The sequence below is a fragment of the Cryptomeria japonica genome, chromosome 5 (assembly GCF_030272615.1).
Source record: "Cryptomeria japonica chromosome 5, Sugi_1.0, whole genome shotgun sequence".
NCBI lineage: Eukaryota > Viridiplantae > Streptophyta > Pinopsida > Cupressales > Cupressaceae > Cryptomeria > Cryptomeria japonica.
Window position 1 is genome coordinate 868,189,610 of NC_081409.1, and position 22,760 is coordinate 868,212,369.

At 36.9% G+C, this 22,760-nt stretch overlaps 1 protein-coding gene across 2 annotated transcripts in view; it reads left to right on the plus strand.

Moving 5' to 3' along the window:
* The first annotated feature begins 4,059 nt into the window (after positions 1 to 4,059).
* Positions 4,060 to 22,760, plus strand: part of LOC131043410 (uncharacterized) — an 83,006-nt gene continuing 64,305 nt past the window's right edge. The window contains exons 1-3 of one of the 2 annotated variants that reach the window (XM_057976602.2): positions 4,060 to 4,289; positions 4,432 to 4,507; positions 18,956 to 19,072. In XM_057976602.2, the coding sequence (XP_057832585.1) occupies positions 4,141 to 4,289; positions 4,432 to 4,507; positions 18,956 to 19,072 (342 nt within the window). In that variant the 5' untranslated portion in view covers positions 4,060 to 4,140. Of the gene's footprint in view, positions 4,290 to 4,431; positions 4,514 to 18,955; positions 19,073 to 22,760 lie in introns of both variants that reach the window. The other variant, XM_057976601.2, reaches the window with a different exon arrangement.

Sequence of the window (22,760 nt, forward strand, 5' to 3'; positions counted from 1 at the left end):
TTGGCATATGCACACTCCAATGAGACATTGTAGGTGATTGAAGGTTTTGTCATTGATGACAACCTTACAATCCTATGGCACCGACAAGGCATTACACCGGCAAGGCATTACACCGGCAAGATAGTTCACTGGCATCAACAAATCACACTCTACACCGGCACTCAGACCACCGACACCGACACAGAGAAAGGAAGCATACCGACACAGAGGCCGACAAGATTTTTGATATATTATATTTTGTTTATTATTGTAAAAACTTTGTAAGCCGACTTGGCAAGTTGTAAAATGACTCTTATATATAAGAGAGGTCATTGTAGACATTTTGTAAGCGAAAAAAAAGGAAGATATTAGGCAGACCTATTATGCGAAATATAGGTTAAAGGTTTTATGTAAAGAATAGAGCACAAACCGGTACTGGATCAGGCATTGTAGATGCTATTGTAAAGCAGCACAAGATATTGGATTTGTATAATCCACATTGTAAGTCAGTGAGACTTCCCATTGAGCAGTGAGCTCTAGGCAATTGGCCTTCTTGCATGTGCAAGCCTCTCTTGTAAGTAATATTCTCTTATTGGCCACTAGGTAGTTACAATTTGAAATAGATCCGCCAAAATCAAGTTTATACTCTCCATAAACTTTTTACTGTCTCTAATTGTTGTCTCTGTTCTTTTAACTGTACCGGTGAGGTGTTGCATATGCTCTGCCGGTGTTTTCTGTCCCTGTATCAGTGCCTCAGATATTTCCTTCCGCAATGATGCTAGATAGTCCAATCTTGGACTCAGTTTTAGTCTCAGATGCTTTGCCTTATTCACTATTCTCTCATTTTCTCTTTCTAATTTAAGAAACTCTTCCTCAAAATTTGTTATCCTTTGCTCAAACACTGATAATGTATCAGGTGAGTTAACAAAATTATTAGAAAGTTTATTGATTTCATCCTGTACCTTGCTTATTTTCTTATTTATGTTTATTGTCAAAAAGTTTGTCTTGCAGGTGTCTTTATATAGAGTTTTGTATTCCTTTAATAAGTTACATAGTTCCGGTAGAAGCGTGTCAAATTCTCTGGTACACTTCTTTATCTGATCTTCAAAAAATTTCTACTTTTCAATTTCTACCTTGTCCTTCAAAGTCTCTTCCTTTATTTTCTCAATAGTCACTGTGTTCTCAGTGATGTATTTACACAAAGTATCAAGTTGTCCTAAAGAATCTTTATTGTCTATATTACAGTTAGGAGCAATTACCTTCAAAATTGGGATTTAATATCATAGTTAGGAGCAATTACAAGGTTGAAACTACAAACTCTACTAACATCTTGACAACCTTTGTCATTGATGCCAAAGGGGGAGTAGTGCTATGAGAAAATTCAATATCACAGGAATCATATGCTCAGGGGGAGCACACATTTTTGGTAACATTTTTGGACTTCACATTTTTGGATACACTTTTGAAATTTCTCATGAGTGTTGCCATCAATGCCAAAGGGGGAGATTGTTGGCATATGCACACTCCAATGAGACATTGTAGGTGATTGAAGGTTTTGTCATTGATGGCAACCTTACAATCCTATGGCACCGACAAGGCATTACATCGACAAGATAGTTCACCGACATCAACAGATCACACTCTAGACCGACACTCAGACCACCGTCACCGACACAGAGAAAGGAAGCATACCGGCACAGAGGCCGACAGGATTTTTGATATATTATATTTTGTTTATTATTGTAAAAACTTTGTAAGCTGACTTGGCAAGTTGTAAAATGACTCTTATATATAAGAGAGATCATTGTAGACATTTTGAAAGCGAAAAAAAAGGAAGATATTAGGTAGACCTATTATGCAAAATATAGGTTAAAGGTTTTATGTAAAGAACAGAGCAGAAACCGGTACTGGATCAGGCATTATAGATGCTATTGTACAGCAGTACAAGATATTGGATTTGTATAATCCACATTGTAAGTCAGTGAGACTTCCCATTGAGCAGTGAGCTCTAGGCAATTGGCAGGCCCCTCTTGTAAGTAATATTCTCTTATTGGCCAGTAAGTGAATATTGTGGGTCACAAATCCCACCGAGGTTTTTCCCACACTGGGTTTCCTTGTTAAATTCTTGTGTCATGGTGTGTTTTTCATGTGGATGCTCTTAATTCTGTTTATTGCATTATTTCTTGCATACCGGTATACTGTTATAATATGTTCTACATGTTTTAAGTTAAGAAATTCAATTCATACTGATTCACCCCCCCCTCTCAATATCTGTGGGAATCCTAACAGCCTCCTCACGCCAGTCTTCATGGTTCTCAGCTAAACACCACAATATGAATAACCTTAGCAATGAGGTAAAAGTAGTCGTTTGCACCCATCTTTCTGCTCTAGCAACAAAGCCTTCACCCAACATAGCCATGCTTATAAAGGCATCCATACCCAAGCTCCACTCTGTTTTGACACAGGCTTCCATCACTTGCCAAGCCTCTTCCTTTATTCTCAATTCTAGACACCAGATGAACACCATAAACAAAATGTCCACATTAGAACGATATTTAGTCTCTACTTTAATAAACCCATCACCCAACATCAATTGAATCATCCAAAAAAAACATGGGATTATCGAATTTGAAACTATTTTCCATTCTCAAATCCAAAATTTCCCCATAAAGGAAATCTGCTGCTTCTTAGCCCTTAAACTGAAAAAAGCTTTCATTTCTCTCTACTCACACCCACGATCCTTAGCCATTGCAGAGGAGAAACAAACCCAACATCACACAACTAGTTAGAGTAGGCTTTTAATCATCCTCACATTCCATTCGTTTGCCATATCTCCCAAGCATCCCAATTCATATATTGTAAATCCATCCACCAAAAATCATAATTATTTGCATTGAATGAAATTGCCCATTTTGATAAGTTGTCTCCTACCTTATTTTCATCCCTCCTAACATGTGAGATTTAAAAAAAATTAATATTGATTTAACTTGTACTTGATAATTTTATAACTTTATTGATTTTTCATTCAAATTTTTGCCTTTAATCAGTCCATTTACAATAATTTATGGGTCGCCCTCTAAGTGCAACATAAAGATCGATAGTTTGTTTGTCAGATGAATTGCAAGTAAAGCCACATTAACCTCTGCTTCATTATTCATGCCTTCCTTAAGTTTCTAAGTTTCAATTGCAATATATTACTTTGATTGTCTCTAGACACACATCCTACTCCTAATGATCTCAGATTGCCCTTGGAAGCACCATCAAAGTTAATTTTGACATTTTTTACAAATATTAAAAAATCAAAACAACACTCTATAATTTTTTGAACTAATATATTTCATTGTTTTTAAATTCATTATTATTAATTACGTCGAGAATCATAGCACTACAATGACACCCACCCAACTATTTTTTCCGTGTAATTTTAATGACTAGATAATGGCTAATTTAAAAATAAGTTAAAGACTAAAATCTAAATTAAAAAATAACTTTCTATTATTATTATTTATTATTACAATCTAAATTAAAAAATAACTTTCCATTATTATTATTTATTATTACTAGATAATGGATAATTTAAAAATAAGTTAAAGATTACAATCTAAATTAAAAAGAAAGTTTCTATTTATATTATTTATTAAATATAAAAAATATATGTTTAAATCTAGATTTAAAAGAAATAAATCTAAATTAAAAAGCAACTTATTATTATTTATTAAATGTAAAAAACAATAATATTATTAAATTTAGATTTTGAAAAACTTCTAATTTAAAAAATTATGTTTTTAAATCTAGATTGAACTTCTTAAATCATTTCATATGCTAAAAAAAACTTTAAAAATTATATTTTTAAATATAGATTTAAAAGAAACTTCTACTTTCATGTTTTAAAATTTGATATTCTCAACATTATCTACCTACATAAATTTTATAATATTTTTTTTAAAGAATAAACAACCCTCAATTTTTAACATCAAGGCACCAAACATACACCGTTTTCTCTCCCAAAAACTCCCTCTACCCAACGGAAAAAAGACCCCTCGCAATTGTTAAAAAATAATTTAGAATTTTTTAAGTTTCTAATTTTATTTATACGCTACGGATATACACAAATGAGGGGTGCAGTCTGCCATAGAAAAACCAAATTCTTCCCCTGAAAAGATGGGTTTCCTGCCGTCTCAGTCATCCGGTCTTTGTGGGCGTACTCATGACACGAGATTGCTACCAAATGCTGTATATACAAATTGTGTATACGCACCATTGAAACCTGCTACAGTTCCCAAATCTGTGATGCTTAAGCATTCAAGTAAGTAAGTAGTCATCCCCGTCTTCCCTATATTTCAGGGACAGTTTGTGAATCCTTGTAAAGGTCAATGTGTATATTCAATGTATATATTCTTCCTGTAAGCTCACAATACGATTAATTAATTTATTCTTATTCATTTTATATAGTTGGAGGGCATTGAAGAAAACTAATGGCGCTTTGTCCGGGAGAAAAATTTCACAGGGAGTTCGAGCCATGGCCACGGTAAATGTATGTATATATTTTTTGTTTTCTGAATTATTTTATCTCACAATATATGCATATCATATATAGATATATACAAAAAGGTCTATATATATGGTGAAGGTTTATAGATTAGGTAGGAGTGTACAAATAACTCTATAATTATTTAGAGTTTAAATTGTTTAATGAATTGATATAAATACTAAATGACAATTAGATTTAAATTAAGAGTCGAGATTGATAAAGATAATGTTAAAGAGAGGGTTACGACGTGTTTACTTTTATTTGTTACTTTTGGACAGTTAGATGTTAGATTATTCAATATAGCCTGTCATCAATACTTGATTCTTGATGTTTTCTAAATCAGCACTGCATGCGCGTTCACACACCTACGTAGGATATCTACTCTGTTCTTGGTGAGGTGTTGTCCTGGTAGCGCAGTTCTACCCTCTTTGATACTTGTATGCTTGTGAATCTAGGTTGGGTGGTTCTGAGAAGCCGTCTTGGGTAGACTGCAAATGGGTGGAAGGAAGGTGTGGAAACAAACTTGATGATTAGTTAATTTCTGATGAAAAAAGTTGGAATACATGCCAAGCAGAAATGTAGAGTGCTTAGATGATAAGCTGATTGTGTAAATACAACATATTTAGATGATAAGCTGATTGTGTAATATATGTAGACACAGCTGTTGATGCAAGATCCTAGTTTCTATATAATGTAGTGTGAATGAAGTTTAACCCGCACAAGTAGCAGAGTTGGCTTGGGCTGTGGGTTTGCTCCTCATTGGTCTTGGGTTTGACTCGAAGCTCAGGTTTGCCTGATGCACGTGGTTTGTGGGTGATTGCATGCATCCCTAGGGGATTAGTCTCACCTTAGCTTGCCCCTTCTTGGCCCAACTTGGCAGTAAGGCCGGCCAAGGTAAGGCAGATTGGGCGCTGGGTTGGGTCGTGGGGATACCCCTGAATTAAAAAAAAATAAAAAAATACAATTCTAACAAATAACACTTACAAATCTACCACAAATGATGGACTCACAAAGATTGGACAATATTGTAGACTTGAAGCTTCATTGCACTCCATGGGTGAGAATGCCCTCAAGAACCCAAGGGCTTTCATCCTTTGATTCTTGCAATCAACGGGCTTCTGTCCACTGATCACAATCTCCTATGGGAATTTGTCCACAAAAAACACTTGAACACAAAGTTCCCAGAAGGTGCAATAACATAACTTGGATGCTCACAATTGAAATGTTTTTCTTTTTTTAAATGCTTCCCACATAAAGACTAAACTAGTTGGCCTAAACCCAAATGGCACCAAGGCCTAAATTTGAATTCTACACACTAAAATACAGGTTGGTCTTATATGAAATATCCCAAACCAGGGATACTAGATATCTATAACCAAATTTCCCTCAAATAATAATACCAATGGTGATTGCAAAGCCAAGAATAATTAATTTTTTAAAACTCGGAGTCTCAATTTCAGACATACAACTTAAAATATCAGAAATTCAGTTCGAATATGAACTACACCGTTTCTGTCATAAGTACTGCTCAGATGTACTCAAGTCAATACAACAATATTTGGCAGAAATGGAACAATAACAATGTGTAATGCCCCCTATTTAGGAATGCCCTAATTTAGTCCTAGATCTCAATTTTCAAATAAACAAGAGCTGGGTTAGAAATATCTTTCACCTGATTGAACCCCTGCAAAACAGGTTAGAAACTATTTACAACAACAATTCATTAAGCAGGCCATCTTAATTAGGAATCATTAAGCTTATACCAGAAATATTAACTTATTCATAAGTTATCTTAAACATGTTTGGGGAAGCTAAACCAAAGGAGAACTAGGATAAAGTGACCTTGATAGGGTGTCTCGGATCCTCTACCCTAGGCTCAAGAGCGGATATACCATCCCTCTTGGCCTGTGCCATCCATATGAGGTGGTGTACCTAGTGAGATGTCCCACAACCGTTCCCCCTCATCTTGCCATCCATTCCCCACTTCCTATGATTGGACTTCGTGGTGTATTGATTCACCATGATAAAGGGATAAGGTTATTCACAATAGGGATGAAAAGATGTTAATACAGATATAGAGAAGAAGATTATGCAGATTTAAAGACAGATTTGTAAAAGTTTTTTTGGCAGAATCATAGAAAGGAATAATGTAAGAGTTTCATGAGGAAATTATTAGCAGATTTATGATGATCTTGTGAAGGAAAGTATGAGCAGATTTCATGCAGAGATAATGAAGTTTTTGGAGCAGCTTCATGAAACATATTAAAGAAAGGTGTGTAAGAAATATTATGGCAGATTTGTAAGAGCTTTGTGAGGAGATTGTCATCAATTTTGTGGCAGATTCACTATCACCATTGTAGCAGTTTGAGGAAGAGGGTTTGTGGAGAGAAGACTATCCATCATGCGTTGGAGAAGCAACATTGAGAAGATGGAAAATAGAATGAGGGATTGGTGCCTCTAGTGGGCAAGTACTCACAAATAGAATGAGGGGTTAGTGCCTCTAGTGGGAAAGGTTAGTGCTCACGAATAGAATGAGGGGTTAGTGCCTCTAGTGGGAAAGGTTCTCACAAACAGAATGAGGGGTTGGTTCCTCTAATGGGTCGATACCTACGAAATTGTAAAATAAGTTTTCTATATATGAGGAAGCTATTTTACCGTGGTTTTCTCTCATAAGGCTTTCCATGTATATATCTTGTGTTCTATTTGTGTTTATAATAGTCGGATCTCATGTGAATGATAGTATGGAATGAATATGTTTTGAGAAAAAGTTATATGCTTATAATATTAAGTTGAAAAAGTAAAAGTTTGTTATACTGATTCCTCTGCCCCCCCTCTTAGTATAACCGTGTTCTTAACATAGTAGATATCCTAATAGAATTTTCTGAATCATACCTCTTTTCTTGTTCACACCATTCTGAATGTTCTTCTTGCTTGCTCAACTCAAGAGGATCATCCCTCGTATGTTCCATCTCCATGTTTTCTTCCATTGGAAGAAATAGTGATCGAAGACAGGTTTCTCTTCGTTGCCTTGCTTGTTCTATATGATTGCAACGTTCCTTGATCTCTTGCAAGTGCTGTCTTTAGTAACCTTAAGCTCATAAGTAAGCTTATCAGCTTCGTCTTCTTTTCTTCTCAATGTATCAAAATATATCTCATTAAGTTTGAGGAGATGATCTCTATCTGAAAGTAGGTGTAGGTAATTTGATTTAATCACAACCAAAGCTTCTTTGATTACTTGTGAGTCTGCAAGAGATAGGAGCCTTTTACAAATAATTTGCCATTATCTTATGAGTATCATCAATGTGAGTTAAAGATGCAATAATCATGTCTTCGTTTAACCTCAATCAACTTTCCAAGTGATGTGACTCTTGAGCTCTAACAGCTTCAAACAAATGTTCCAATTTGTCTTCATAATTGAGGCATTCCAACACAGCTCCCTTCACAACATCTTTTCCGCTTGTTGATGTGTTTTTGAGGCACCTCTAAGATAGAATAAAATCACCTCAAATGCTAAGTATTTTACCCTCTGTTGAACAAAATCACCTCAAATGCTAAATATCTGATTAACTAAGATGATTCCAAGGTTTCTAATTTCAGTTCTTGACATGTGGGTAACTCAATGGCGAATGTGATTTTGCTGTTTACACAATTGTTCGAAAGACTTAAACTTATCATGAATGGAAGTAGGTTTGCCAATGATTTCAAATGACTTGTGATTTTGCAAGATGAGCGCTTGCTCTATTTCTAACAAGATTTTCAAAATAAAATGCAAAAGGAAAGGGTTTAGAAGTTCTAATCTAATCCTATTTTAAACCTAGAATGCAAGGGATAGTGAATGACTCAATGAAATTCTAGTAGCTAGTGGTATGGATAAAATGATTTCATATGAATTCACTCAACAATTACTTTCATTCCACTACAAATACTTAAAACAAATTTCTAATCTAAATTTGGAGGCAAGAGAACCACACAATGCTTCAAAATCTCATAAAGTCACCAAGTTTCAATGATTGAATTCAATTTAGCAGCATATAGGCAACAATTCTCAAAAATCTCTCTCTTACAAATGAGAGGCAAAGGGGTTTATATAGAGTCTCAAACTGAAGTGGATGGCCAAGATTCATTTAGAATCAAGGGCCGAGATCATGCCAACATTGCCCTAATTAAGGTTTACATAAACCCGAACCGGTAACTTAGCATATTAGCCTTTAGTGGAAATTCAGATTGCGTTGGGACTCAATTTCCTTGAAATTTCATCAAATTTAGTCAAAACACCCTCTTGGTGGAAAATCGATCCTCATCTAGACATGTAAATTTGCTCAAATCATCACATATTAGCCTCAAGTGGAAATTTGAACCTCATCAGGATACTCAATTTGCACATTACCTTGGGTCTTTTTACCCCTAAGTGGAAAAATGTGGGTCATCGAGACTCACTTTCCTTATGCATTTTCATTCTTGTAGGCTTGGTGGAAAAATGACCTCCATCGGGACACATCCTTGTCTTGAGTGGAAATTCCTTAGTCATTGGGACTTTCCACAAAAACACTTGCAAACTAAGTCGAGGAGTGGAAAAATGCACCTCATCAGGACTTTGTCCATTTTCATCAACACTTTCATGCTCAAGATGGAGTGGAAAATCACGCTCCATCGGGACTTTCATCATTTTCATCTTTATAACTGAGTGGAAAAATGCCTCCCATTGGTACTTTTGTTTTCATGCCTTAATTGCTAAGTGGAAAAATGTTTTCCATTTGGAATAAGCTGATTTTGACACTCTAAAAGCCCAAACTTATCCAATTTCATCATTCTATGTAGTGGAAATTCTGTTGCCATCGGGACTTTTAACATTTCGTCAATATTTGAGTGGTAGAAAATAGAAGTCCATCGGGACTTTGTGCAATTTTGACCTGTTTTACCTCCAAGGAGTGGAACAACGACTCCTATGTGGACTTTTAGGACCTTCGCACAAAGTTCACACCAATTTGGAACATTTTAAACCTTTTTCGTTCTCTTTTGAAGGCAAGTTGCAACTTCAACACTTAGGATCACTTTAACATTTTAACATCCTTTTAAGCACTTCGATCCTATTGACTTTAAAACTCAAAATTTGACATTGCTTGCACATTGAAGACTTGGAAACGTGACCACACCAAATGCGAGACTCAGACATTGATAGCTCAAAATTGTCCCTTGATTGCCAAAACCCTAAACTAACAAAAACCGGAATGCATGAAACAGGGGGTTCTCGTTTGCAATGGGGTGATGTGTGAAAAGGTCACAACACCGCCAAACTCACGTTTTGAGGTTAGGCCAACATTGTATTCAATCAAAGGATTACCAACATAATCATGGGTAGAATCATTTACCTCATGCTCTTTACTAACTGCTGATGCAAAAGCAGACTATGAGCAATCTGAATTTCTATCTTTTACCTCATACTTATCAATCGATTCTTGAGTGTCCTCCATGGAAGGCTCCTGTGATAATCAAGGCCTGTTGGTCAAACTCAGAAATTCAGAATCATGTTCATGCCTTTTTCAAGTATTTTTGTTGTCCCTTACATCTTCTTCCAAGGTAGGTTGCTTGTTCATAAGTGCTGGTCTATGAGGTATGGCCAGCTGAAAGTCATATATCCTCCTAGCTGCCTTAGCTATCATAAAACTGTTCCATACTGTTGTGACCATTTCACACATCGCCCCATTAAAATGGGGACCCCCTCTTTTTGCTCGGTTTTGCCTGTTTCTCTCTCTGCTTTTAGGGTTTTGAGTAGGTGAGTCAGTCGTCTGGACCAGGGTTAAGCCTTAGGGTTTCCGTTTCGATGATTTTAAGCCAGAGTCCAGTCCAATTTTGAAGATTGTTAAGCTTCCTCTCGTAAGGTGCAATTTTGAAGTAAGGTGAGTTGTCAAGGGGTCAAGTAAGTCTGTCTAGGTTCAGTCGGAATTTTGAATGCGAGTCTGAATTTTTTTTGCCTATGTGTGGATGATGGAATTTTAAAATTTTGTTTGAGTGATGTTGGCCAAATTTTGGAAATTTTGATAATTGATCCTAGGCATTGGAAATAACCTAATTTCGCCTTTTGAAGTGACTGAGGTCTTAAAAGCTTGATATTTTGGCCTGTGGAAGCAAGTTCGCTCCTGTCCCTCAGCCAGGGACCAGGGCGAAAATGATATTTTATGCATCCTGGTTATTAATTTGTTTCATTTGTCTTGTGCAGGGTCGCCAGGAGATACAGTTGAACGTAAATTGGAAGCTTTGAAGATTTTGAGATTCGAAAATGGCAAATTTTTGGAGTGTGAGGTCAAATCGCTCCTGTCCCTCAGTGAGGGACCAAGGCGAAATGTCTTGCCTAGGCCATTTTGACCTCATTTTGATCAAACTAAAGTGTTAAGGGCATAATGAAAGGTGAAATCAACATGACGGAGCGTCCAGACTTAGTCGTTTGCGAAGAAAAGTTGAACGTTTGCCCTCAAGGATAAAGATCGCTCCTGTCCCTCATTGAAGGACCGGAGCTTGTTTCTCAAAATTTTATTGTCCTTGCAGGATCAAGACGAATTTTGGATTGGAAGAGATAAAGGGAGGCATGTTCTTTCCATTGAATATAATTTGAAGAAATTCGCAAACAAAGAAATGTGCCAGGAACAAAAATCGCTCCTGTCCCTCACTAAAGGACCGGAGCTTAAAATCCAAAATTGCCTTGCCCTTGCAAGATTTGAACGATTTCGCGATTTGAGAAGAACAAAGGAAATACAGTTTATCAGTTGAATATAACTTGAAACTGCCATCATAAGGGAAATTGACCATAGAAGCAAAATCGCTCCTGTCCCTCTCACAGGGACCAGGGCGAATTTTAGTGATAGCTCCCGTCCCTCTCCCAGGGACCAGAGCGATGAAGTTAATGTTCATTTTTCTTCCCATGACTAGGCGCTAACATCATTTTCAAATCGCGTTAAATGCTAAATTTCGATAAACCTTGATATATTTAATTAAAGTTAGCATTTAAAAAATTGCGCATGAAACATTTAAATAATTAATTTTGCCTTTTAAAAAATCGAAATAATTATTTACGAAGGCATTTAAATTAATTAATTAATTAATTTAAATAAAAAGAGGAGTGCGCTTGGGTTTTATTTTTATATTTTTACAAAGTCGGCCTCCATTTTTATTTAAAATTTATTTATTATTTGCCTATTTTCAAAAGTCAGCCCAGGAGAGATTGAAGATGTAAGCGCCTATAAAGGGGAGGTATGATATCTCATTTCAAATCATCATTCAGTCATTGTTGCATGCGATTTTGGAGAGCAATAGGAGAAAGTGCGAAATATCATCAAGAAAGGAGTGCGAATTTTGTTGCAAGTGGAGCGAATTCTCTATCATCACGTTGGAGACCTTAAGGGTGGTGGAATTGACAAGAAAGGCGCCTTTGCTAAAGGAGGATCACGTTGAAGACTTCAAATTTCGTTTTTTGCCTAGGCGAATTTCATATTTTTGCATTTTGTTAGAGTTAGCTCTCAAGTAAGGTATGGCGAAGTCTTCCTTTGTCTTGAGTTTTGAATTTTGATCGTCATAGCCTTAAATTTTGAATTTTGAAATTTTGAAATTTCAGTAAGCTCAATCGTATTTAGGAAATGATAACTCAAGGACTTATCATGAAGTTTCCTAAATTCAATCCTTAATCTAATCTATGTTTATACATTGCAAAATCTATTACTTATTATGAAATGTTGTGTAGGTATCAAGATGGCGACTCCCAAGCTCGAAAGATCTACAAGTCGAAAGACTCTTCTCAAGGAAAATCAAGCCAGATCAAGGACAGTCTCATCAAGGACGATCAAGCAAAGATAAGGGCAACCTCCTCCAGTCTAGCATTGACAAGGACGACCTTCTTCGATCCAGCATCATCAAGATAAGGGCGACCTCTTCCAATCCAGCATTCCAAGGCGAGGTACATCAATCATCCTGCAAATCAAGGACAAAAGGAGTTAGAACAAGAGTTAATTAAAGATAGCTTCTCAACGACATCAAATTGAATATCTACCAAGTTACAAGTGTCAAACAAGGTGGCATCCCAGTCATCACTCCTCCAGTCAGTGTGGTCCACCTCAGCATTTCCAGATTCAATGTACCTAACTCATGGAAGGTGGCGCAAACTCCTATGTACCTACCCCGGCTATTCATTGGTCGAAATTTCTAGAGAGGACATGTGTCCAAGCAATACAATTTTATCATTGGTCAAGCATTAAATGTTATGGAATGGTTGTAACAAACCCTAATTAGGGTTTAGGTGTCATAATCTTGGCCATTGATCTTCTTTTTGATCTGGACCGTTCATTGTAATTGAGGATGCTATATATACCCTCATTTCTTTTCATTTTAGAACTAGAAACTAGAGATTAGATATCAGCATTAGGGATTATAGATTAGCAATTTGATAGAAGCAAGTATTTTGTAGCAAGATTGAGCTTTGAAGAAGGAATTTCAAACAATTGTTGTTCATGATGGCTTTGAGATCAATAAAATATTGAAGTTATGGTGTTTTATTGCAATTCTTGTGGTTATCTTCATGGTTGTTCGTTTTCTTGAATCATTCTCAATCAAAATAGTGTTTTAATTTGAAGGACAAAGTGTTGGACTTGATCGTCGGTGAGGTTCACTTTCCAAACCACTAGCTTCTTGCTGATTGTAGGAACGCCTTGCGTGGTCAATTGGATCGACTTGAATCACTTAAACTTTCAATCATTGTTGTATCTTGGACATGTGCCTTTGTGGTAGTGTTTATGATCCTTGATGAATTGAAAAATCATTTGTTACCTTAGAAGATCGCATCAATTTCAATTGAGTTGTTACTTTATGGCAATATTGAAGTTGGTAGAATCTTGCCAAGTCTCGTCCACATTAAGTCATTCTTAGGGTTAGATTAGACTAGATCTCTCGCAAGCCCAACTTTTTTGATTTTTTTTTTTGAGAGCTTGTTAGTATTAGGAAACCCTGTTCCTGCAGTTTGGATTTGGCGTAAGACCCCTTGATGAAACAGCAATCACAACGGCCACTGGTGCTTATCCACACGTAGAGACCCTACTTAAAAGAACATTGAAGTCACCCTAACTGATCCTTCTTGCGATATCTTCAGCAGTTAGAGATTTTATTCAAGAGAGGATAAGGTACCCTTGGGTATTTTATTCTGTGTATGATTGTGTACAAAATACACGTCAACACATACCTGAACCTTCTTAACTGTTATGTTTTTTGCATCCAACCAATTCCATGGTGAAGTATCCATGACAAACCAAACATTATCAAATTGTAGGATCTTTTTGTTAGGCAATCGCTTAGTCTCTACAATCAGCTCTTTAAGACAATACGAATATTCCTCAAATATAATCATGTGTATGAAACAAGGGAAATCAATCTCACTACATGACCAAATTTTTGTATTGCTTTCATATGTATGAATTGTTAGGACCCGGAGGGAACTGAGAGGGGGGGGGGGTGAATCAGTTGTCTATTAATTTCAACCCAAATATAACTTAACCAAACTTAGTGATTAATATCGGTAAACCAATGCCGGTAGACAGTTTAGCAGTTAATTTCATCTTGTTCTTCATTTGTATTTGGGCTAGGATTTCCCAAATATTCCACTACAACTGTCTCTTCTACTTCAAGATGATACATAATTGGAGATGCTCAATCCTGAGAAGGTGTTCATTGCTCTTGATCCATTTCAAGTACCCTAACTGATGAAGTGCTCGTAATTGATTGAGTAATACTTGTTCTTGACTTCTTACGTTGAGATTCCGCACTAGCAACTTCCTTTCCCAAAATTCCCTCTTTTTGAGGACTCTCATTAGTATCCTTCCTTTTCCTGGAAACTCGAACTTCTCCTTCATTGTTTCTTTCCTCGTTACTTGTCATCATTTCATCTTCATGAGAAGAAGAATCTTCATCATCTATCTTGCCATATGTAAGGGATATACCCTGGTTTCTCAACTTGTCAATTTGTTGATCTATCCACCATCTTGAATTTTCTATCACATCCTTCATCAATGTGCTTATATTTGTAAGCTCAAGTTGTGACCAAGTTGGTGCCAAGATAGCCTTATCCTTTTCCTGCTCGTATTGAGGCAATCTATGTTCTCCATTGCCTTTCACTTGGTCGGGAATTGGAAAAATATTGCATCTTCTAAAGAAATCGATTGACATCCTGGACCACATCTTTCTTCTAACTACATATTCATCCGTGAGGTTTGTCCAATAATCTTCTATGCCAATTCTATGCTTGTATCTTTTCCCTTCCATTGCACACATCTTATGCTAAGGATCAAAGTGTGACCTAAGCTTGTATACGCCAAGTTGGTAAAACTGCAACTCCATATTGGCTGTCTCGGTTGCTTGGGCTGTAGGACATGTTTCTATCATCTTTCCAACTGGGATAGGAAAGGATACCCTGGGTCTATGCTCCTCCTTTTGAATGAAATCAATTTTGGATAACTACCTCACTACCTCAAATAGCACCATCTTGTCAGTCGGATATCTAGGTAGCTTGTATAGATGATATGTGCACCCCTGGATTCTTATGTATGTGAAAGTTGGAAACTGGATGAACCACGAACCAAACTTCTCTACCAGTGCAATAGCCTCCTTTGATAATCGTTTGTGCATTCCACCTTGTAGTAAATGAGTGAGATATGTTGAAAATGCATCGTTTACTCTTCTATAATGCTCTTTTGTGTGCAATTGCAAGTGTGGATAGTAGTCGTACACCTTTAGTTGACCTCTCTTAAGGCCTACTTTGCCTTTACATATCAACCCCTTATACCTTATGTTCCTAGCCAACATGTATACCACATAAGAACTCACGTAGAATATTCTTGTTCTTTCCAGGTTCCTCAGTTGCACATCTAGGTTGTTGCTAATCAGTTTAGACCAATTTATCATCTTTAAACTGAGAGAAATCTCTTCTATATAGTAGAACATCCACGTTTCAAATACTGCTCCTTGTGGACTCCCCATGATTCTATTTAGCATCAACACCATATCACTATACTCATCCTTGAAGTTAGTGCACATGAGTTTCTTTGGAAGCTTGGATTGTGGTCTCTTCGGTCTGCTCATCCAATCCGAAGTAACAAAGCCCATACATCTTCCAGGTGCCTTTTCAAATATTGCCTTTGATTCTTGCTTTGTTATGTTCAACATCCATCATAATGAGGAATATCAAAGGTCTCTTTGATTGCTTCTTTCGAGAGGAATGCAAGAACTACTCCTTTAGGTGCCACTATCATCCTTGTTGAGGATCATAATGTCTTGCAAATTCAACCATAAACTCGTTGCATTGAACTACTGGCAGGAAATCGATGGCTTGATAGATTCCATTCTTAATCATGTTGCTTGCCAATGTGGATGGCATTTTATCTTGGGTGTCGAACATTCTCCTCTTGAGCTTGACTAGATCCAATTATTCCAAGTTGGTATCACCAACTTTCTTCCATTTTGATGACATTTGTAGACTTTGGGAAGAAACTTTTAAGCACCGTCTTCATTTGAATCTTCCTCGCACTACCTCCTGTCTTTGATCTCGACATGTTCCTGTATGAAGATCAAAGTCAAAAACCTGGTTTGGAAAACGAATAATGACTAAGAAAATGTTCCAAGTTATCAATTCTGGAATTGCTTAATTTCTGATTTCTACTTGTAAAATCTAAAATAAAATCAGAATTTCACGCTTTGAATGACAATTCTAGGAATGGAATTACACACTTGACAAGATTTGAAAATGAAATTCTTCACAAATTATGCTAAAATCAGGCATTCTATACTTGATAAAGTTCTGATTTTAAATCTGAATGCTGGAATTAGGCTCTAAAATTCGATTGCTCTTCTTTGGTAGAAGACGATTTGGGCTTTGATCTTTGATCAGCCTCCTTTAATTCCCTCTTCCTACGATTTTTTCTTCAACTTAGCCTCTAAATGCTTGACAAAGCTTGTTTGAATTTTGAATTCCCTTCTTTGCTGGCTGAATGCGATTTTGAAGACCTTCCTTAATGCGTATTTGAAGACCTTCCTTAATGCGTATTTGAAGACCTTCCTTAATGTGTATTTGAAGTGATTCTCTTGGAGCGAATCTACTTAGCAGATTTGAATTTGATTTTGATGAATAGTGGCTTCTCCCTTTGTTTTATAGGCATTAAAACCAAGAATCGCACCCTTCCATTCTCTAACAAGGCCGACTTTGCATTAACAAGTTTTATGTTTGCAAGTTAAAATTCGAACTTGCTTTGCAATTGGTGATCAAATCAGCATTCTTCTCCTCATGCGATTTTGCACCTTGAATAATTGTTAATTAACATAAAGTGCCCAAGCTTTAATTTGTAAATGAAAGGCAGAAATTTGAACTCCTATGAAGGAGTGGAAAATCGACATATAGAAGTAAGGTTTGCATTCATTATGATCTTTAATCACCTTTCAAGTGTTCAAATGAGGAGTGGAAAAATGCTACCTAGAAGGAAGGTGTGGAATTTTGAGGTGCACAAGGAAGATTTCCATCTTGAAAGTTCATTAAATTTGGAGTGGAAAATCACCATGCACTAGGAAGGTGCAAAATTTCACTTGGAGGAGGAAGGTGTGATTTTCTTCTCAAAACTTCATTCAAGGCTTGATCTAAAGTGAGTGGAAATTCATACTCTACTAGGAAGGTTTTGTTTTCATGTCTCAAAATTTTACCTTCTTCATTCATCGTCCAACTAAGAGCAAGGGTGGAATTTCGCTATGTAGGAGTGAAAAATTGACTTGTAGGAGAAAGGAGTGAAAAATTGACTTTTAGGAGGAATTTTTGATTTCCTTGTTATTCCACCTTCTTTGTTCCATTTTAAACTTGCATTGCTCATCTTTGCTTGAAGAGTTAAAATTCAACCTCTAGGAGGAAGGAGTGGAAAAACACAAGGAAGGAGGAAGATTTTGATTTCCATGTTTTTCTACCTTGTTCCACTTATTAGCAAAATTTGCCTAGAGTGGAAATCCGACCTCTAGGAGGAAGATTTCTCCTTTACTTCCCTTCACCTCTTTTCACTTTTTGATAATTCGCTCTACTTGCAAAGGGTGGAAAATTGACTAACACAAGGAAGGAGTGGAAATTCGCACCCTACAAGGAAGATTTCTACCTTCACCAAATTTTGCGTTGAAAATTTCCTCTCAGGGTGGAAAATTGATCTCCACTAGGAAGATTTCATTTCCTTCATATTTTGCTCTCAGCTTCCAGGAGTGGAAATTCGACATGTAGAAGGAAGATTTCAAATTTGATTGCCAATCAAATTCCATCTCTTAACACTTGATTTCATCTCCAAAAGGGTGGAAAATCGATCCTTAGAGGGAAATTTCTAATTTCGCTCACCTTGACTTCCCTTGACAATCTAGTAACATGACAACTTGACAACATATCTACAAAATTGACAACATTTGACAAAATTGTCAATATTGTGCTTTCGCTTCTTCCCTTCAATCTCGAGGACCCTAGCTCAAAGCTAGCTCAAATTACCAATTTCAGAAAGTGAATTGCTTTGGAGGTCAAAACTTACTGCCAAACTAACAAAACCCTAAAGTAAACTAGACGCCTAAGCAAAAAAAGGGGGTCCCCATTTGCAATGGGGTGATGTGTGAAAAAGGTCACAACATTTAGTTTTGTTGCACTTTAGCCTATGGTATTTATCAAGAAGCGTGCTAGACCTATTTTGGTGAAACTTTCACCTAGGAGAAAGGATGGCATGCTAATTAAGCTTCCGTTAACTTCTCATAAAAATGGAGAATATGTTGAAAATTGATATATTTAAGCTTAATAAGTATAGAAGGAAGTAGAGTGTCAACACCCAAGAGACCTTATTATATCAGGCTCTGGTGAAATGTCCCAAAACCATCATCCAGATTCCAAATAAATAACATAGATCAAACATGATTGTGGTAGTTTCTTTCATTGTCAATATGATCAATATGTTTGTAGCAAGAAGCAAGTTCAATATTTCTCTTGATGGATTTGCACAGAGTAACTTACTTAGTATCCAATTCTGTGTTGGATGCACACTGGACTGTGGATATGGGCTTTAAAATGCTTGTAATGTAGCCCTCTCTCACATTTACATCCAGCACAAGTTGTGTAATTTTCTCTGAGATGGACTTGGAATGTAGCCTGCCCTCACATTTACATCCAGCACAAGCTGGATAACTTCCTCTGAAACGCACTTGGAATGTAACCTGCTCTCACATTTACATCCAGCAAAAGCAGGGTAACTTTCTCTGAAATGCACTTGTAATGTAACTCACTCTCCCATTTACATCCAACAAAAGATGCACAAATTTCTCTGAAATACATTTGATTTAAACATTTTCTCTACTTTTTTTTATCATTTGGATTGCTCATGCCATGCCATAAAATTCCATTTTTCTTGATATTTTCAGGGCTCTCCAGGGCGTTACAAAGCAAATTCAAAGGAAGTGATTATGGTGGATCCTGTGGAGGCAAAACGGCTAGCTGTAGTTCAGATGCAGCAATTGCAGGCTGAGGCAAAGTTGAAAGTAAGAACACAGTCATTTTTCATTGGATTACTATTTCTTTATTTGGTATGTAGTATGTATAACTATAACAAAATAAATGTTAAGTTGAGCAGAATTGAAAATTATTGGAAGGGATATGATGTGTATGATTTTCCTGGTGATACAAACATACATACTATTTCAGATTGACATGTTGTAATTGGGTGGGTTTTAACTGGCAAAAACATTCTAAATAGTACATGTAATCCTTCTAATGATAAAATTTTTATGTCTGAAGAGTTTTATGTGCAGGATGGGTAATGCAGTTTAAGAACACAACAGTAATTGGAAGATAAGTAAGACCAAGAACATAACAATCATTGGAAGATTAATAACTCATGACAACTTTACATTCATTTCTTCTACATTATTGTGCATCGAACCTTCACATTCAATTCTTCTACATTTTTGTGCGTCAAATCAGGATGTTTCTGTATATGCAAATTCTTTCAAAGGCACATCACTTCATTTGACTAACTTAAGAATATGAAGCTTGAGAACCATTAGGTACCTGTTTTTTGAATGGACATAGTTTATTACTAATCTTCACTAATTATACAAATTAATTGCCATTTATGGCAGTAAACTGCTATGACTTCAACTGCAATACTATTTCTTAGATGTTATCTTTAAGAAAAGAATATCATATCCAAAATTGTAACTTGTTTATCTTTATCTAGTTATGAATCAAATTACTAGTCTTTTATACACGCTTGTCCCGAAAATATGCTGAAAAATGGAATGGAGACAATTACTGACTTTTATTTGTTACAGTGTTCCATGGGCGTTGGGGACGGGGGGGACAAAAGGCTTAAGTTTGGGGACGGTGGGGGGTTGGCAGGGTGGTGGCGCTGATATAGTTATACATATACTTATAGTACATGAAAAACTAGTTTTGAAAAGGTGTATAATAGTATAACAGTATAAGAATTACATTTCAAGTGAAACTATAGGAAATTAGTAAAATTATAGCATAGCAAAATTTGAAATACTAAATCTAAATACCAAGATTTCTTGAATGCTAATTGCTAAATAAAATTTGACAAATGAAATTGTCAAATTGGAGATTTCTATTATATCGAAAATATGAATATCTGATGTCATATCAGATATCACAAAGTCTATAAAGATGATTACATGATTCATCATTACAATGAGTAGCAAATACAAATACTAATAGCAATAGCATTACAAAAGACAAAATGCAAAAATGTCAAAACTCAAAATGTAGCGAAGGGAGGCCTCTAATCGTCTGCGAACTCCTCATCACTGGAACTGCTGGACTCTTGAAGGTCGAGAACCCTCAAGCTCACACCAACCATCCTTGCATATGAAGTGGTAGGATCATCCTCATCAATCTGTGAAGGCTCCTTTGGCTCTACATGCCATTGTGCTGCTGGACTCTCCTTGTACACAAGTGTCTTGTGATCCATGAGATGCAAAGCACTGTGTATAGCCACAAGCTTCTCTATTCTCTTAGAGGTAAGTCCGTTCCTCTTAAGAGAGTGGATGAAGCTATATGTAGACCAGTTCCTCTTAGCATCTGAAGAACTGGAAACCTGGGATAGCAGACGAATAGCTAGAGTGGTGGTCAAAGATTTCGGGCCATGACAATTTCACCACAAAAGTGGGTCCTCTTGTGCTATAGTTTCTATATCCATCTTTGCCGCATCTGAATAACCTCTAAGAGTGGCAAATTTTGTCCAGTCAGTGTGAATTATGTTGACATCTCTAGAATCAAACATCTTCTCTATGCACCTAAAGAATTCCGCCTTCACCTCATCATCCTGAATTGGTGTCACTCTATCTGGTCTAACCTTGTACCACTTAGGATTCAAGGCAAAGGCAACCATATGCAAAGGAGTGTTCAACTTGTCCCATCTGCGCTGAATGATTGACTAGATATGCTCATTGTAGAATGCTAAAGAGGGGTCCTTCACTTGTACAACAACCCTCATCTGGTCAAGAATAGAGTCAATGCACTCATACACCTCTCCAAGATTAGGTCCATCCCCATCCCCATATCTTATGACTTGGAATACTAGAGAAATGATGGAGACAATGTATTTCACATTAGTCCAAAACACATCACTCTTCACTATCTCTTTCACCCTTCTCCCCTGCTCTGTCTTGGCCTTGGCCCACCTATTCCACTCATTAGTCATTCTCTTCAAGAGAATGAAATAGGATGCATATCTGGTCTCAACTGGTTTCAATAACTCCTTTGTGAAGGTCCCGAAGAGTGCATGTGAAGTGTGGTGGTTACAGATAAACATCTGCACATCTCGCATCGGTGACCACTCCTCTAATTGAGTCAATCTTCCCCATGTCCTTGAGTGCATTGTTTATGGCATGCTGTTGTGACCATTTCACACATCACCCCATTAGAATGGGGACCCCCTCTTTTCGCTTTTGTTTTGCCTATTCTTCTCTCTGTTTTTAGGGTTTTGAACGAGTGAGTGGTCTGTCTGGGCTAGGGTTAAACCTTAGGGGTTCCTTCTGACATTATTTAAGCTGAGTCCAGGCAAATTTTGAAAATTGTTAAGTGTCCTCCCGAGGATTGAGATGGAGACGATTGAAGAAAGGTAAGCCTGTCAGGAGAATCAGATAGGTCTCAGGTTAGGTCTAATCAAGGTTTTTTGGGGTAAAATCCAAATTTTGTCTAAGTGTTAGCATTTTGGAAGTGAAATTGTGTGTTCTTGCTTAGGAAATTTTGATCCAATTTTGGAGGTAAGATGATGCCTGAAACAGAGAAATCGCTCCTGTCCCTCACCAAGGGCCCAGGGCGAAATTCATTCTAAATGCAATTCCTTGTTTTTGATAGGCTTGCTAACTGGTTCCTGGCCTTGAAGATGACCTAACTTGGCCTTGTGAAGTGATTGGAGACTTAAATTTTGAACATTTTAGCCAGAAAGGATAAAATCGCTCCTGTCCCTCTCTCAAGGTCTAGGGCGAAAATGTTATTTAATGCATATTTGTCACTGACTTTTCTATTTTGTTTTGTCTCAGGAGAGATAATTGGACGTGACTTGATGCTTTTGAAGATTTTGAAGGCATGAAAATGATTGATTTTGGAGTTTAAGGGAAAATCGCTCCTGTCCCTCACCAAGGGACCAGGGCGAAATTTTGAATTCCCTCATCTTGCAGTGAAAAAGGACCAAGTGTTGGATATGATTGGAAGACAAGTAACTTTCTCCACCCGCCTGAAGGAGTTTTTACTTGAAATGATGAAGGATTTTGTTGGAATCATCAAAATCGCTCCTGTCCCTCTCTGAAGGACTAGGGTGAAAAGACTTATTTGAGTCACTCCTGACCTTGTTTGGTCAAAATTGAGACATCGAAGGCATGGTGGAGGACGAAATGAACGTGATAAAGCATCCAGACTTGATTAAAGACAATGAAATGATGGAGTTTTTGTCTAGAAGGGTAAATTCGCTCCTGTCCCTCACCAAGGGTCTAGGGTGAAATTCTTTATATGCACATTTTTGGACCTTTCTTGGACTTGAACTCTTATTCATGGCGTGTAACAAGATGAAATCTTCCCTAGCAAAGACATTTCATGATGAAAGACGAAACGATTTGGCCTAGATGGCAAAGTTTGCTCCTGTCCCTCACTGAAGGTCCGGAGCTTGATTTTCCAATTTGCACTATTTTTTGCAGGATCAAAGTG